Genomic DNA, 12,580 nt, shown 5'->3' with positions numbered 1-12,580 from the left:
AGTGCAGAGTAAGATAGAAAATGCATACCCTAAAGATTATTAAAGAAACTTCAAAGTGAATTCTTGATTTCTTCAAGATCATAAGCTTAACCAATGTGCTTGGCCAGCAACTTAAGCATCAATACTTTTTAATGGCATACAATTCTATGAGCATTTGAATTTTAACATTTCAGAAGTTTTGTGAATGAAAACACCAAGTATCAACTGCATAATAATATATCCTCATAGGAATCAAAGAAAACAGAATGTCTAACTTTGTGGGTTAATAATATTGTCAAGAGACTGTGAGGGGCTCTCCCATAGAGTATTGTTAACTTGAATTTCTGATATCTATATGTCAACATAAGGACTTTCTTTCTTTTCTAGCCATGGAATGTCTTACCCAATTTCAGGCTTAGTGAAGACATATAAAGCAAAGGATTATAATGTGGATCACCCACTGGTGGTAAAATCATAATAAATTCTTTAATTTAGTCTTAGATTCCTCTCAATTGCCATAAATGTATCTGTCAATTCTTGATTGCTTGGAGTACAAGGTAAAGTAATTTAATATCTAGAATACACATGTTGAAGACTGACTTTGCCACGTTGGTCACCATGTTTCCTTTCTCCCCAGCCTCACGGCCTTTCTGTGGTACTCACCTCCCCAGCAGTGTTCACTTTCACGGCACAGATGTCGCCTGAGCACCACCTGGAGATGGCAGAAATATTGGGTATGAACCGTTAATCATCAATCTGTGACCCACATATGTGGAGCATTTCCTAGGATGCTTCTGAAGATAAACCATAAAGAATAATACCAAAAAATATTGCTTGGGATAATTTAATAACAAAATGTCAGTGACCTGCCCAAATTCCTATCTAGCACTAAAATTCTGTAATTTTGTGTTTCTAAGAGTCTATTAGGAATGAAATGGAACCAAGTACTGCTTACGTTAAGTTTACAGTAATAATATTTCCACTGTTTTCGTCCCCAAGGAAAGTGAAACTGTTTATATACTATTCATGTTATATATGGTTTTTGTTTTGTTTAATAGGAACTAAAAAGGAATCTAAATCAGGAAGTAACAGTAAATTCCCAGTTATAGAGAACCTAAACAACTAGAAACTTTATAAAAAGTTCCCCAAAGAAGAATTTGTTTGCTGTTTTGTAGGATAAATAATGTCTATAATAATATACCCACAGTGCCTTTTAAATCTTACAAGAAATACACTTACATTTAGGATCACTTTAGTGTTAAGTAAAATATTGGTATTTTTCTAATACAAGAATTCTTTTAAGTAAACTTAAGTATTCAATTAACTTTTAAAACATCTATTCCCCTACTTGTTTTAGAAAGGGAAAAGCTAAAAAGAAAACTGCATTATGCTCCTCTAGCTCGAGCCGTTGGAGAGATTAGTTCCAAGAAGGTAGGAACGACACAGATATCCTTCCGAATGTGTTGCTTCACCTCCACCTCCCACTGCTAGATTTCCCGGCGTGTACTGCCAGAAACATGGTGCCTACTTTTCCAAGGATCTTGTATCCCTTTTCCCTTTTGGACTGGGGATATTGTTCAGCTCTATGTTGGGACTCAGGTCCTTTGTAAATATGCAAACAGTGTAAACAGGCAGGAGCCCAAATAGTACGCTAGATGTATGGTAAACGGGAAAATTTTAGAGAGCCTAAATCTAACATCCAGGCCACCAACAAAACTACTGAGAAAGCAAGGCCTCTATTAGACAAAAGCCAGGCCAGAGGAACTACCGATACCTTCCTCTTGAAAAGGAATTTTTGGTTAATATTATTCCATATTTAGCCATTAAATATTTTTGTTTTAATTTTTACTGGAGTATAGTTGATTTACAATGTTGTGTTAGCTTCAGGTGTACAGCAAAGTGAATCAGTTATACATACACATATATCCACTCTTTTTTAGATTCTTTTCTCATTTAGGTCATTACAGAGTACTGAGTAGAGTTCCCTGTGCTATACAGTAGGTCCTTATTAGTTATCCATTTTATATACAGTAGTGTGTATATGTCAGTCCCAATCTCCCAATTTATCCCTCCCCCACCTTATCCCCTGAAAACCATAAGTTTGTTTTCTACATCTGTAACTCTATTTCTGTTTTGTAGATTAGTTCATTTGTACCCCTTTTTTATATTCCACATATAAGCGATATCATATGATATTTGTCTTTCTCTGACTTACTTCACTCAGTATGACAATCTCTAGGTCCATCCAAGTTGCTGCAACTGGCATTAAATATTTTGATTCCCTATGTAATCTCAGATTGTCTTAGCTTTATACCAATGTATTCTCTTTCCTACCTTCTCTTTTTTTCTAAAACACTTCATAGGAAAACCTGGAGCTTTGGATGGCAGCAATCCCGGGAACATAAGAACCTCATAAACCCCGTATCATGTGTTACCCTCCACTTAATCCATATTTGAGCTGCTGCTGTGTAATACAGACTGGTCTTGTTGGGCAAGTTTTGCCTTCCATCCAGCTGCTCTCCCAACTAGCTCTGTATCTGGTTCTATTTATACCTTTTCCTGGATAACATAAACAGGTCTCTGTCGGAGAACAGAAAGGCTAAAACTGATTTAATAAAATACTTCAGTATGGAGTGAACCATACCTTCTAGTCTCTTTTTGACTTATACAGAGAAAGTGGACTTGGACCACAGCATGAGGCATTTTGGATAATAAATAAATAATGCTACCTTCTGTTTACAGATTGCAGCACGTCCCGGCGATGAATGTGTTCAACCAGAATAGATGGGGGCGTGGGGCATGGGTGCTGAGGGTTTGGGATTGATTCCCTTCATCTGGGAACTTTCACTGCCACCCTGCCTGAGGGCAGAACCCCCTGGCTCTTCCAGATTGACTTCTCTATGCTTTTGTGTATTAATTAGTAATTATGTCCAAATTCTGCCCTTACAAATCTCCAATCCCTGGCAACCTTCTTCCTCATTCATCGATATCATTATTATCTACATGTTAAATACTGCTTTCTAAGAGTCTCCTTATTCTTAATTCTGCCTGACAGGTTGTGTAATATATATTTAGAGGGACCTGCCCTTTGGCAACAGAGTCCAAAAAAGTTTTCTAGCTAGAGAGAGGAAATATACTCCTTCCTTGGCCACGCCTAATCCATTTTTGTCATTTTCCTCCTTTTTGGCAGTTAATGTTGGAGTTTTTTGAACTTCTGTAGATCCTTGTCTCACAAAGTGTTTGCAAAGGGGCTGTCTTCTTCTCCTAAGCTGTCGCCTTGAGAAAGGACACTGAATGTGTAGACCTCTAGATGTCAGCAAATTCCAAGCCTTGAAAGTTACATAAGCTGTGTTTTCTCCTACAGATGCTCATTCCTCCTCATCCAAACACCAGCCTTCTTTCTTGGTCTCCTTCCTGTGCCTCTTTTCTGGGCCGTTTCTCTTCTTCCTACCACACAGAGGGCGAGCAGCCCACTGGAAATGTGAGAGCCAAGCGAGCCCCCCTCCCCGCTCTCCGACTTCTCTGTGGAGGCTCTGGGGGCTCCCAGGCTGGCCTGTCTTCTGCGGGGCTGACAGCTGAGCCGGCCTCCCGGCTGGGGGCACAGCGGTGCCCTTGTCCTCAGTGTGAGGGGCCGGCAGTAGGTTATGTATTCAGCTATCTTGTGACTGAATCACACCCAGGGCCAGCTTCCTCCTCTCTACAGTCAGTGCTTTGTGTCTTCCAGGAGCCGACACCCACACTGCCAGGGTCCCAGATGCTGGGCCTATTTTGGCAGACACGCTGCGGAAATTCTTATTCGATCTGGATGTGGATGATGGCCTAGCTGCCATTGGCTACTCCAAGGCTGATATCCCCGCATTAGTGAAAGGAACACTGCCCCAGGTAAGAGACGCAGCCCATCCTCGCTGCCTTCTAAGAAGCACCAGGCTCCAGGAGAGATACGGTCCATTTGGGGCATCTTAGGGAAGGAGGTGACAACCCAGGTCTCCCCCAACCAGGCAGCAGCTCTCCCCTTCCCCAGGGGGATGGGGCCAAGTCTCCCTCGCCTTTATATTCTTCCATTAAACTGTGGCTTACGTGAAGCTTTGATGATGTAATGAAAGGATCCTTTATAAAAATGTAAGGCAAAAACAACCAAGTTTATCTTGAGTATAGCAGAATTTCCCTTTTCTCCATTTCTGCTCTTTTAAGAGTCCCCTATAAAACTATGTGAAGCTCTTCCAAAAGGGCCACTAATATTATTTTCCATTATAAAGAGTTACAAATTCTACTATTTTGTGAAGAATAGACATGGCTTTTAAATTAAGATGATTACAAAACCACTTTTTAAACATATTTGGGAGATTATATATTTTATACATATATACTTATTTGTGTCACTTTGAGTCTTATTTCATTTATTTATATGCTCCTAAAGAATTTAAACTGAAAAAAAAAAAAGAATTTAAACTGAGCAGCTATCATTTATATGGTAGAATTATAGTAGATGTAAAGTTTCCCCTCTCAAGGTTCTCATGAAAAGAGTTTATGCCCCATTGGACCTCTCTTCCATTTAAGATCAGATACTCTTGTGTTATAGCACCAGAGCCTAATAGGCCAAGACCCTGTTTGTTGTAATTCACCATAAAACAGAGAGCTCAGAGCCAGGAGATGACACCATGTTCACCAGGCCCAGAGCGCTCACTAACTCCTCCTGTCCAAAATGCGAAAGGCAAGGGTCACTTAAACACTATGAGGATATACGGAAAAGACAAAAACTCTAATTTGAAAAGATACGTGCAGTGCTCATAGCAGCGCTATTCACAATAGCCAAGACGTGGAAGCAAACCAAGTGCCCATCAACAGATGACTGGCTTCAGAAGATGTAGTATATATACAATGGAATATTACTCAGCCATAAAAAAGAATGAAATATTGTCATTTGCAGCAATGTGGATGGACCTAGAGAATATCATACTAAGTGAAGTAAGACAGAGAAAGACAGATATATGATATCACTTATATGTGGAATCTAGAAAACATTAGAAATGAGTCTATATACAAAACAGAAATAGACTCACAGACATAGAAAACAAACTTATGGTTATCAAAGGGGAAAGGGAAGGGGGGAGGGATAAATTAGGAGTATGGGATTAACAGATACTAACTACTCTATATAAAACAGATAAGCAATAAGGATTTACTGTATAGCACAGGAAACTATATTCAATATCTTGTAATAACCTATAATGGAAAATTATCTGAAAAAAAGTACATATATATAACTGAATCACTTTGCTATACACCTGAAACTAACACAATATTGTAAATCAACTATACTTTTCTTAAATTTTATTTATTTATTTATTTATTTGGCTGTGTTGGGTTTTCATTGCTGCATGCGGGCTTTCTCTAGTTGTGGCTAGCAGGGGCTACTCTTCATTGTGGTGCGCGGGCTTCTCATTGTGGTGGCCTCTCTTGTTGCAGAGCATGGGCTCTAGAGCGCAGGCTCAGTAGTTGTGGTGCATGGGCTTAGTTGCTCCACGGCATGTGGGATCTTCCCGGACCAGGGCTCGAACCTGTGTCCCCTGCACTGGCAGGCAGATTCTTAACCACTGTGCCACCAGGGAAGCCCTATACTTCTATTTAAAAAAAAACAACAAACAAACACTATGAGGATAAGGCAGTCTCCCCAAAATTAAGGCATTCATGTATCTATCCCTGACATTGGAAGAGTTAACAGCTAGAATATCCACTCACACAGCATCCTGCTTACCACAAGTGGCAGTGCTTTTCCCTCAGCCCACTTCAGTTAAGCAAAGGCCTCAAACTGGCTTCTTCCCCACTTAGCAAGTACTTAGAATGTTGAAGACCTCACCACTCACATAAGATAATGTTTGTGTGGATTGGGTTCACAGACTTATCTGTCCATAGGAGCAAGGTAAATAATAGCAATGAACAAAGTAATTTAAGGCACTAGGGAATGGTGGGGACTTTGGTGAACTGGAAAGCACGTGACCCATCTCATTGGGTGAGCAGCTTTTCAGCTACCATTTATTAACGCCAAGCATAAATTCAGTTCCCAGTGTTGGTAGAACTTGCATTTTTAAGAAAAATCAGCAATTGGGATGTTTGTGTTGAATTCCCTGATTTCCCAATGTACAAACAAAACATGGCCCATGGGCCACCAGTTTCCCTGATTTAGGGTCAGGCCCAATGGGCTCAGTTGCATCCAAAAATATAAATGAATGAGAAAAAGAGGAGTCTCAAAGTACAGCAGAGACACTAGTTCTAACCCACAGTCCTAACCTGTAAGTCGAAGGGACTAAATAAAAAGTATGACCATCACAATCATTTTTTCCAAACCTATTAAAGTTCCATGAAGGTAGGAGCCTGTCTGGTTTGCTCATCTATCTTCTATAGCACCTAACCCGGGCTAGTGAACATTTAAAGGAGCACATTCCTGCAACCCTCTCCTCTTAAATCTTCTGTCCTTGTTTTTGAGCAATTTCCTTAGACTTAATAGGACACTCAGCCAATGAAAAGGAGCCATGAAAGCCTGTCCAGGAATACCAGAGACCAAGTGGTCACCACGATTTTGATGTAGCCTCTGGCTCTTATAGCATGGTCCCAGCAAGAGTGTCCACTCTTCAGGGGGTCCTCTGAAAAGTTCTGCTTGTTTATCCCAGGAAAATGTTCAGGCATATGTGTTTATCAACCTCCAAGAATGGTATTCATGAGTTTCAGATAAAACTGGATGATATTCTTGGCCATTTAATTGCTGTGGCAATGCATCTTCCAGCCATCAGCACACACTGGCAGGTGTGGACGGTTTTAATTCTACTGTACTCAGGCTTCCACTTTCAGAAGCTGTTCCAAACAGCAACAGATCCAGACTAACACTTGAGACCATTCTCTAAAATAGCAAGTTAATTAGGTATCATTCTGAATGCCTCAGTGCACATGTCATACTGGGAAATCACAGATAGCAGAACCTTAATTAGACAAAACTAATTTCTTAGTTTCACAAAGGATGCAAGGTAAATTGAATCTTTCTAAACAAGTCATGTCTATAAAGTAGGAAACCAGCATTTCCTCAAGCTATGTTCATAAAGCAGCCCCAAGGTGGATGCTGCCTTTTTTTCCTTTGATCATGTTTTCACGATTAGGAGAAACACAGTTAATTTTAATTCACTGGCACTAGTTCAGTTTTGAAGTCAATATGACAGATTTATATGCATATATGGGGAAGGGGGGAATATTCATAGGACTTTAGAAGGAATATTGGAAATAAGCTTGCCTGTTTTGCAGTTGAACTACTGTTGGGTTTTTGTTTAGTTTTTTGTTTGTTTTTTTTTAGTGAACATTTTACAGGAATGCTATGGCAACTTCAGAATTTTACACATGCAGCAGACAAATCTTCACTTATTAGTATTACAGGATTTAAGGTAGTGAGAGGGATATATTCTTCCTGCAAAGAACATCACCAGAAAGGATATTTCATGCAGTCAACATTTGATAAAGCTTCTTTTATGTTCAGCAAAGAGGGATCGGTTTTCTCTGGAACAACTAGGCCAGTATTCTTAACCAAACACCACAGCCCATACTGGTGGCAGCAAATAGCAGCCCTGTGTACAGAGGTTTCCAACTGCCATAGCCGCGCTGCTCGGGGAGCAGGCAAGAATAAATTAATCTTCCAAGCTGGATTTCTGAAACCTCTGGCAAGAAACATTTACATTTCCCATCAAAACATTTCATTACCGAGGAGAGCTGTCTACCAGCATGAGCACTTCCACTCCCTGGCAGACAGGCCCGCTGAAATGTTACTTTATGAATGTGCTAAAAGTAGTAGTCTGAATTTATTTCAGTGCCCATGTTAATCAGTTGTCCTTCGGTCTTACGTGTCTATAAATAATAGCACAGTGCGGAACACATCTGAATCCTGAGAGGGTTGGCTTTTACATGGCACAAGTGATACGTGCAAGGATATATCACAAACTTTACGTCCTTGCCCCTGTTGAACCAATCGCTGGGGGTTAGAAATGTGAAAGAGAAACTCACCTCAGCTTGGCCTGAGCTGAGAGTCCTGAACTACTTCACGCAAGATGAACAGGGTTGTTTTAAGTGCGCTTGAGCTCATCAGATTAGACTCTCTGCCATTATAAACAGAATAATGTGGCAACTTCGGCCATAGCAAATACCGAACTTCCGTTCTGGACCCTGCCACAAATGTGTGCCTAAGTCACCGTGAACAAGTCTCTGCCTTGCTATGGATTTTCAAAATTCTTTAGGGTCTCTACAAGATGTGCTGGGATATGAAGCTTTACCTTGGCTTCACCCATACTCTTCAGCATTGTCCCCCATCCTTCTCCCATCTGTCCATCCATTCTATTTTTTTAAGTTGTGGTAAAACATACCTGACATAAAATTTACTATTTTAATCATTTTTAAGTGTACAACTCAGTGCCATTAAGTACATTTTACAGGGTTGTGCAACCATCATCACTATTCATTTTCAGAACGTTTAAATCATCCCAAAAAGAAGCCCTGCTCTATTGCTGAATGGTAAACAGTAACTCCCCACTCTCCTCTTCCCCCAGCCTCTGGTAACCTCTATTCTACTTTCTATCACTGTGAATTTGCCTATTCTAGGTACTTCATGTAAGTGGAATCATATAATATTTGTCCTTTTGTGTCTTCAGTTTGCATAATGTCCTAAATGTGTCAGAATTTCATTCCTTATTATGGCTGAATAACATTTCATTGTATGGATAGGCCACATTTTGTTCATCCATTCATCTGTAGATGGGCACTTGGGTTGTTTCCACCCTTTGGCTATTGTGAATAGTGCTGCTGTGAACATCAATGTACAAGTATCTGTTTTAGTCCTTGCTTTCATTTCATTGGGGTATATACCTAAGGAATAGAATTGCTGGATCACAGGGTAGTTCTGTGATCACAGAACTTTAACATTAACTTTTTGACAAAACTGTCAAACTATTCTCCATAGTGGCTGCACCATTTTACATTCCCACCAACAATGCACGAGGGTTCCAATTTCTCCACATCTTCACCAACACTTGTTATTTTCCATTTTTTGGATAGCCATTCTAATAGGTGTGAAGTGGTAACTCGTAGTTTTAACTTGCACTTTCCTAATGACTAATGACATTGAGCATCTTTTCACATGCTTATTAGCTATTTATATATCTTTTTTGAAGAAATATCTATTCAAGCCCTTTGCCTATTTCTGAGTTGAGTTGCTTGGGGTTTTTTGTTATTTAGTTGTAGCAATTATTTGTATATTTTGGATATTAATCCCTTATCAGATATATGATTTGCAAATATTTTCTCCCATTCTATGAGTTGGCTTTTCACTCTCTTAGTAGTGTTCCTTGATGCATAAAAGTTTTTGATTTTGATGTAGTCCAGTTTATCTATTTTTTCTTTTGTTGCCTGTGTTCTGGTGTCATATCCAAGAAATCACTGCCAAATCCAAAGTCATGAATATTTTCCCATTTTCTAAGAGTTTTAAGGTTTTAGCTCTTACATTTAGGTCTTTACATTTAGGTGCGTTTAAAGTTAATTTTTGTATACATCCTTCCTTCTTTTTATTCTTCCTTTTACCTGACGAATACTTATTGATGTCTTACTATATACCATGAATTGTATGTGACACAGTTTAGAAAATAAAGTCCCTTCCCTCCCTCGTGCAGCTTACGTTCTAGTAAGGAAGACAGACAATGGTCATCTAATCAAATCTACAAATAAGATACAAATAAAATCGTTTCAGGGGCTTCCCTGGTGGCGCAGTGGTTGAGAATCTGCCTGCTAATGCAGGGGACACGGGATTGAGCCCTGGTCTGGGAAGATCCCACATGCCGCGGAGCAACTAGGCCCGTGAGCCACAACTACTGAGCCTGCGCGTCTGGAGCCTGTGCTCCGCAACAAGAGAGGCCGCGATAGTGAGAGGCCCGTGCATCGCGATGAAGAGGGGCCCCCACTTGCCACAACTAGAGAAAGCCCTCGCACAGAAACGAAGACCCAAAACACAGCCAAAAAAAAAAAAAAAAATCGTTTCAGATAATGGTTAGTGGTCTGAAGGAAACCTGGGTAATGAGATAGTGATTTCACACGGGACAGTGTGGTGGGAACTCCAGCGAGTGTGGTCAGAGAAGGCCTCTGACTGGAGGTGGAGGCAGCCAGGTGAAGATCTGGGAGAAGCATTCCAGGCAGAGGGGAAAGGCCCTGAGATAGGGTGAAGATTTGCATTTTCATGGGACTGAAGGGGGACCATGGGTCTAAGTGAGATGAGCGGGTGGGAGAAGAGTCAGAGCTGGGGTTAGAGGACATGGTTTTGTTCTAATTGCAGTGGGATGTCATCAGAGGGTGTTAAGCAAGGGAATGGTGTGATCAAGCTTGCAATGCGGAAAAATCACTCTGGCTGCTGTGGGGAGAATGACCTCTAGGGGGTGAGAGTGGAGCGAAAGTGGAAACAACTCTAAGAGGCCTTTCAAGTAGGACAGGTGCATGAAGTCACTACGACAGGTTGTGATGGATCGGGAGGTGAGAAGTGGTCGGATTTGGGATTTAATTTGCAGGTGGATCCGACAGACTTGCTGATGGACTGAACTTGTAGGGAAGGGAAAGAGGAATCCAGGATGACTCCTAGGTTTTTCCCTGAGTGACTGGGTGACATTTCTGAGAGAAGGAAAAATGGAAGGTGGGGGAGTCAGAGTCCTATCTCGTATGTGTGAATCTTGAGATGCCAATATCCCCCCTCCCGTCATCTTTATTAATCCAACCAGTAACTGCTGAGCACCTGTTTGCCATGTGGGGCGCTGGGCACAGCCCTGCCCCATGGAGCTTCGCTCTCCTACCAAGTGTTGTCCCACACAGGAGCTCATCACAGAAAACGGACCCAGAGACCCACAGACATGCAACCAAAACACTGGCACGTTTCTTAATTTCATTTAGGCCTGGAAATTTGGGGATTAAGGAGCCACTGACGGGAGTGTCAAGAGCAGTAGGAGGCGCTGGTGTCTTTGCTGACTTGACTCAATAATCACTGGAGAAAGTAAGGAAATCACTGAATAATTCATTTGGGAAGGTAGAGATAAAACCTTAGTTAATATTTTTTTTTTAAAAAGAGTCACTTGCTGCCCATAGCCTGAAAGTTAATGTCCTAGTGAAGTCCTTTGTAATATATATGAAGTCCAAGTTGCAAAATCTATGGTCTTTGAAGCCAAGGGTGACCCCGTTCTGTTTTCCCTGGCTGCACACGTTGTGCCTGGGACACTGCCCTCCACACAGGGAGAGCCTGGCAGGGGCACCTGACTGGCGTGGTTTGGTCATTGTAGGAGGTGTTCTTCCTGAGGCTGGTTGGGTTCTGTACATTTGAGTAGAAGGCTATTCTCAGGACCTCAGGCAAGAGTAATGGCTTCTGAAAACTTCGCAGGAAAGAGGCATCACTTGATAAACTTCTGAGTTGGGAATCAGCTAGTAAGAAGCAAACAAGAAATATGATTTTTAAAGCTGTGACTATTATCAAGTCACTGTTTCTCATGACTGAGTTAATTCACATACCTAGTAGCTTTTACAAACTGTCTTTGCAAAGCCCTGAGTAATTCTTTTTGTTTACTGTTTCAGGAAAGGGTCACCAAGCTTGCACCACGCCCTCAGTCAGAAGAGGATCTGTCTGTTCTGTTTGAAGCGTCAATGAAACTGTATTGATTTTCATTTTCACTGAAAGAATTACCATTGGGCATCGTAATTCTGAAAACAGAAGTTGATCTAGCAAGGGCTTTGTCTTTTCACCTCCACATATAACTTCCCTGTTACCTGCTTGAATGTGATATAATTTTATCCTGTAGAAGATTCCCTGATGCTCCAAGTCCAGCTACTTCCGTAGAACACACTGAACAAATGCCCACCATGCTGGACCCTCAGCCAGACTTCAGAGGTCCCTGTTCCTGCCCCAAACCCTGCAGACTACCCCTGCTCCATGTAACAAAAGGGCAAACACTCAGTATCTACCAAAAATATTAATGTGTATATCCTATGCCCAGTAATCAGCCCCACATCTAGAAATTTATCCTATGAAATACTAGCACAAGTGTGTAAAGAAATATGACAAGGATGTTTCTGGCAGCGCATGTTCTAATAATAAAAAATTTGAAAGAACTTAAGTATTCATTAATATATAGATAAATAAATCATAGTATATTAAATAATGGAATGCTTTTGTGCTACTAATAAGAATGAGAATAACTCTACTAGAAATACGTCCATGATAAACTGCTAAGTGGAAAAGAGTAAGTTGCAGGACAGTTATATATTAATATGGTCTGATTTTTACTTTTTAAATTATATATAAATATATGTCTCTCTCTCTATATATATATCTAGAAAGAATGTTACACATCAAACTTAAAAGGGATCACTGAAGAAATGGAATTTGGAGGACAGAGAATTAAGAGAAAATGTTTACTTTATATTTTATACTTTCACTTCTTATTTTACAAACATCTGTATTGTTTGCATTTGTTACAATAAGCACACATTTTCTAATTTTAAAAGAGGAAGAGAAAAGAAAGAAAAATATCACTTTGCTGTTTTAGGT

At 40.4% G+C, this 12,580-nt stretch overlaps 1 protein-coding gene across 7 annotated transcripts in view; it reads left to right on the top strand.

Annotated features, from left to right (window-relative positions):
• Nucleotides 1-12,141, top strand: part of ADHFE1 (alcohol dehydrogenase iron containing 1) — a 33,561-nt gene extending 21,420 nt beyond the window's left edge. For 4 of the 7 annotated variants that reach the window (XM_057532280.1, XM_057532277.1, XM_057532279.1 and 1 more), the window contains 4 exons: nucleotides 367-445; nucleotides 617-713; nucleotides 3,704-3,861; nucleotides 11,608-12,141. In XM_057532280.1, coding sequence (XP_057388263.1) covers nucleotides 367-445; nucleotides 617-713; nucleotides 3,704-3,861; nucleotides 11,608-11,691 — 418 coding nt within the window. In that variant the 3' untranslated portion in view covers nucleotides 11,692-12,141. Of the gene's footprint in view, nucleotides 1-366; nucleotides 446-616; nucleotides 714-3,703; nucleotides 3,862-10,935; nucleotides 11,036-11,607 lie in introns of all 7 variants that reach the window. The other 3 variants (XR_009005816.1, XR_009005818.1, XR_009005817.1) reach the window with 3 other exon arrangements.
• The last annotated feature ends 439 nt before the right edge of the window (nucleotides 12,142-12,580 follow it).

This window comes from Balaenoptera acutorostrata, chromosome 17, assembly GCF_949987535.1.
Source record: "Balaenoptera acutorostrata chromosome 17, mBalAcu1.1, whole genome shotgun sequence".
Lineage (NCBI taxonomy): Eukaryota > Metazoa > Chordata > Mammalia > Artiodactyla > Balaenopteridae > Balaenoptera > Balaenoptera acutorostrata.
This window is presented reverse-complemented; position numbering and strand designations above follow the sequence as displayed.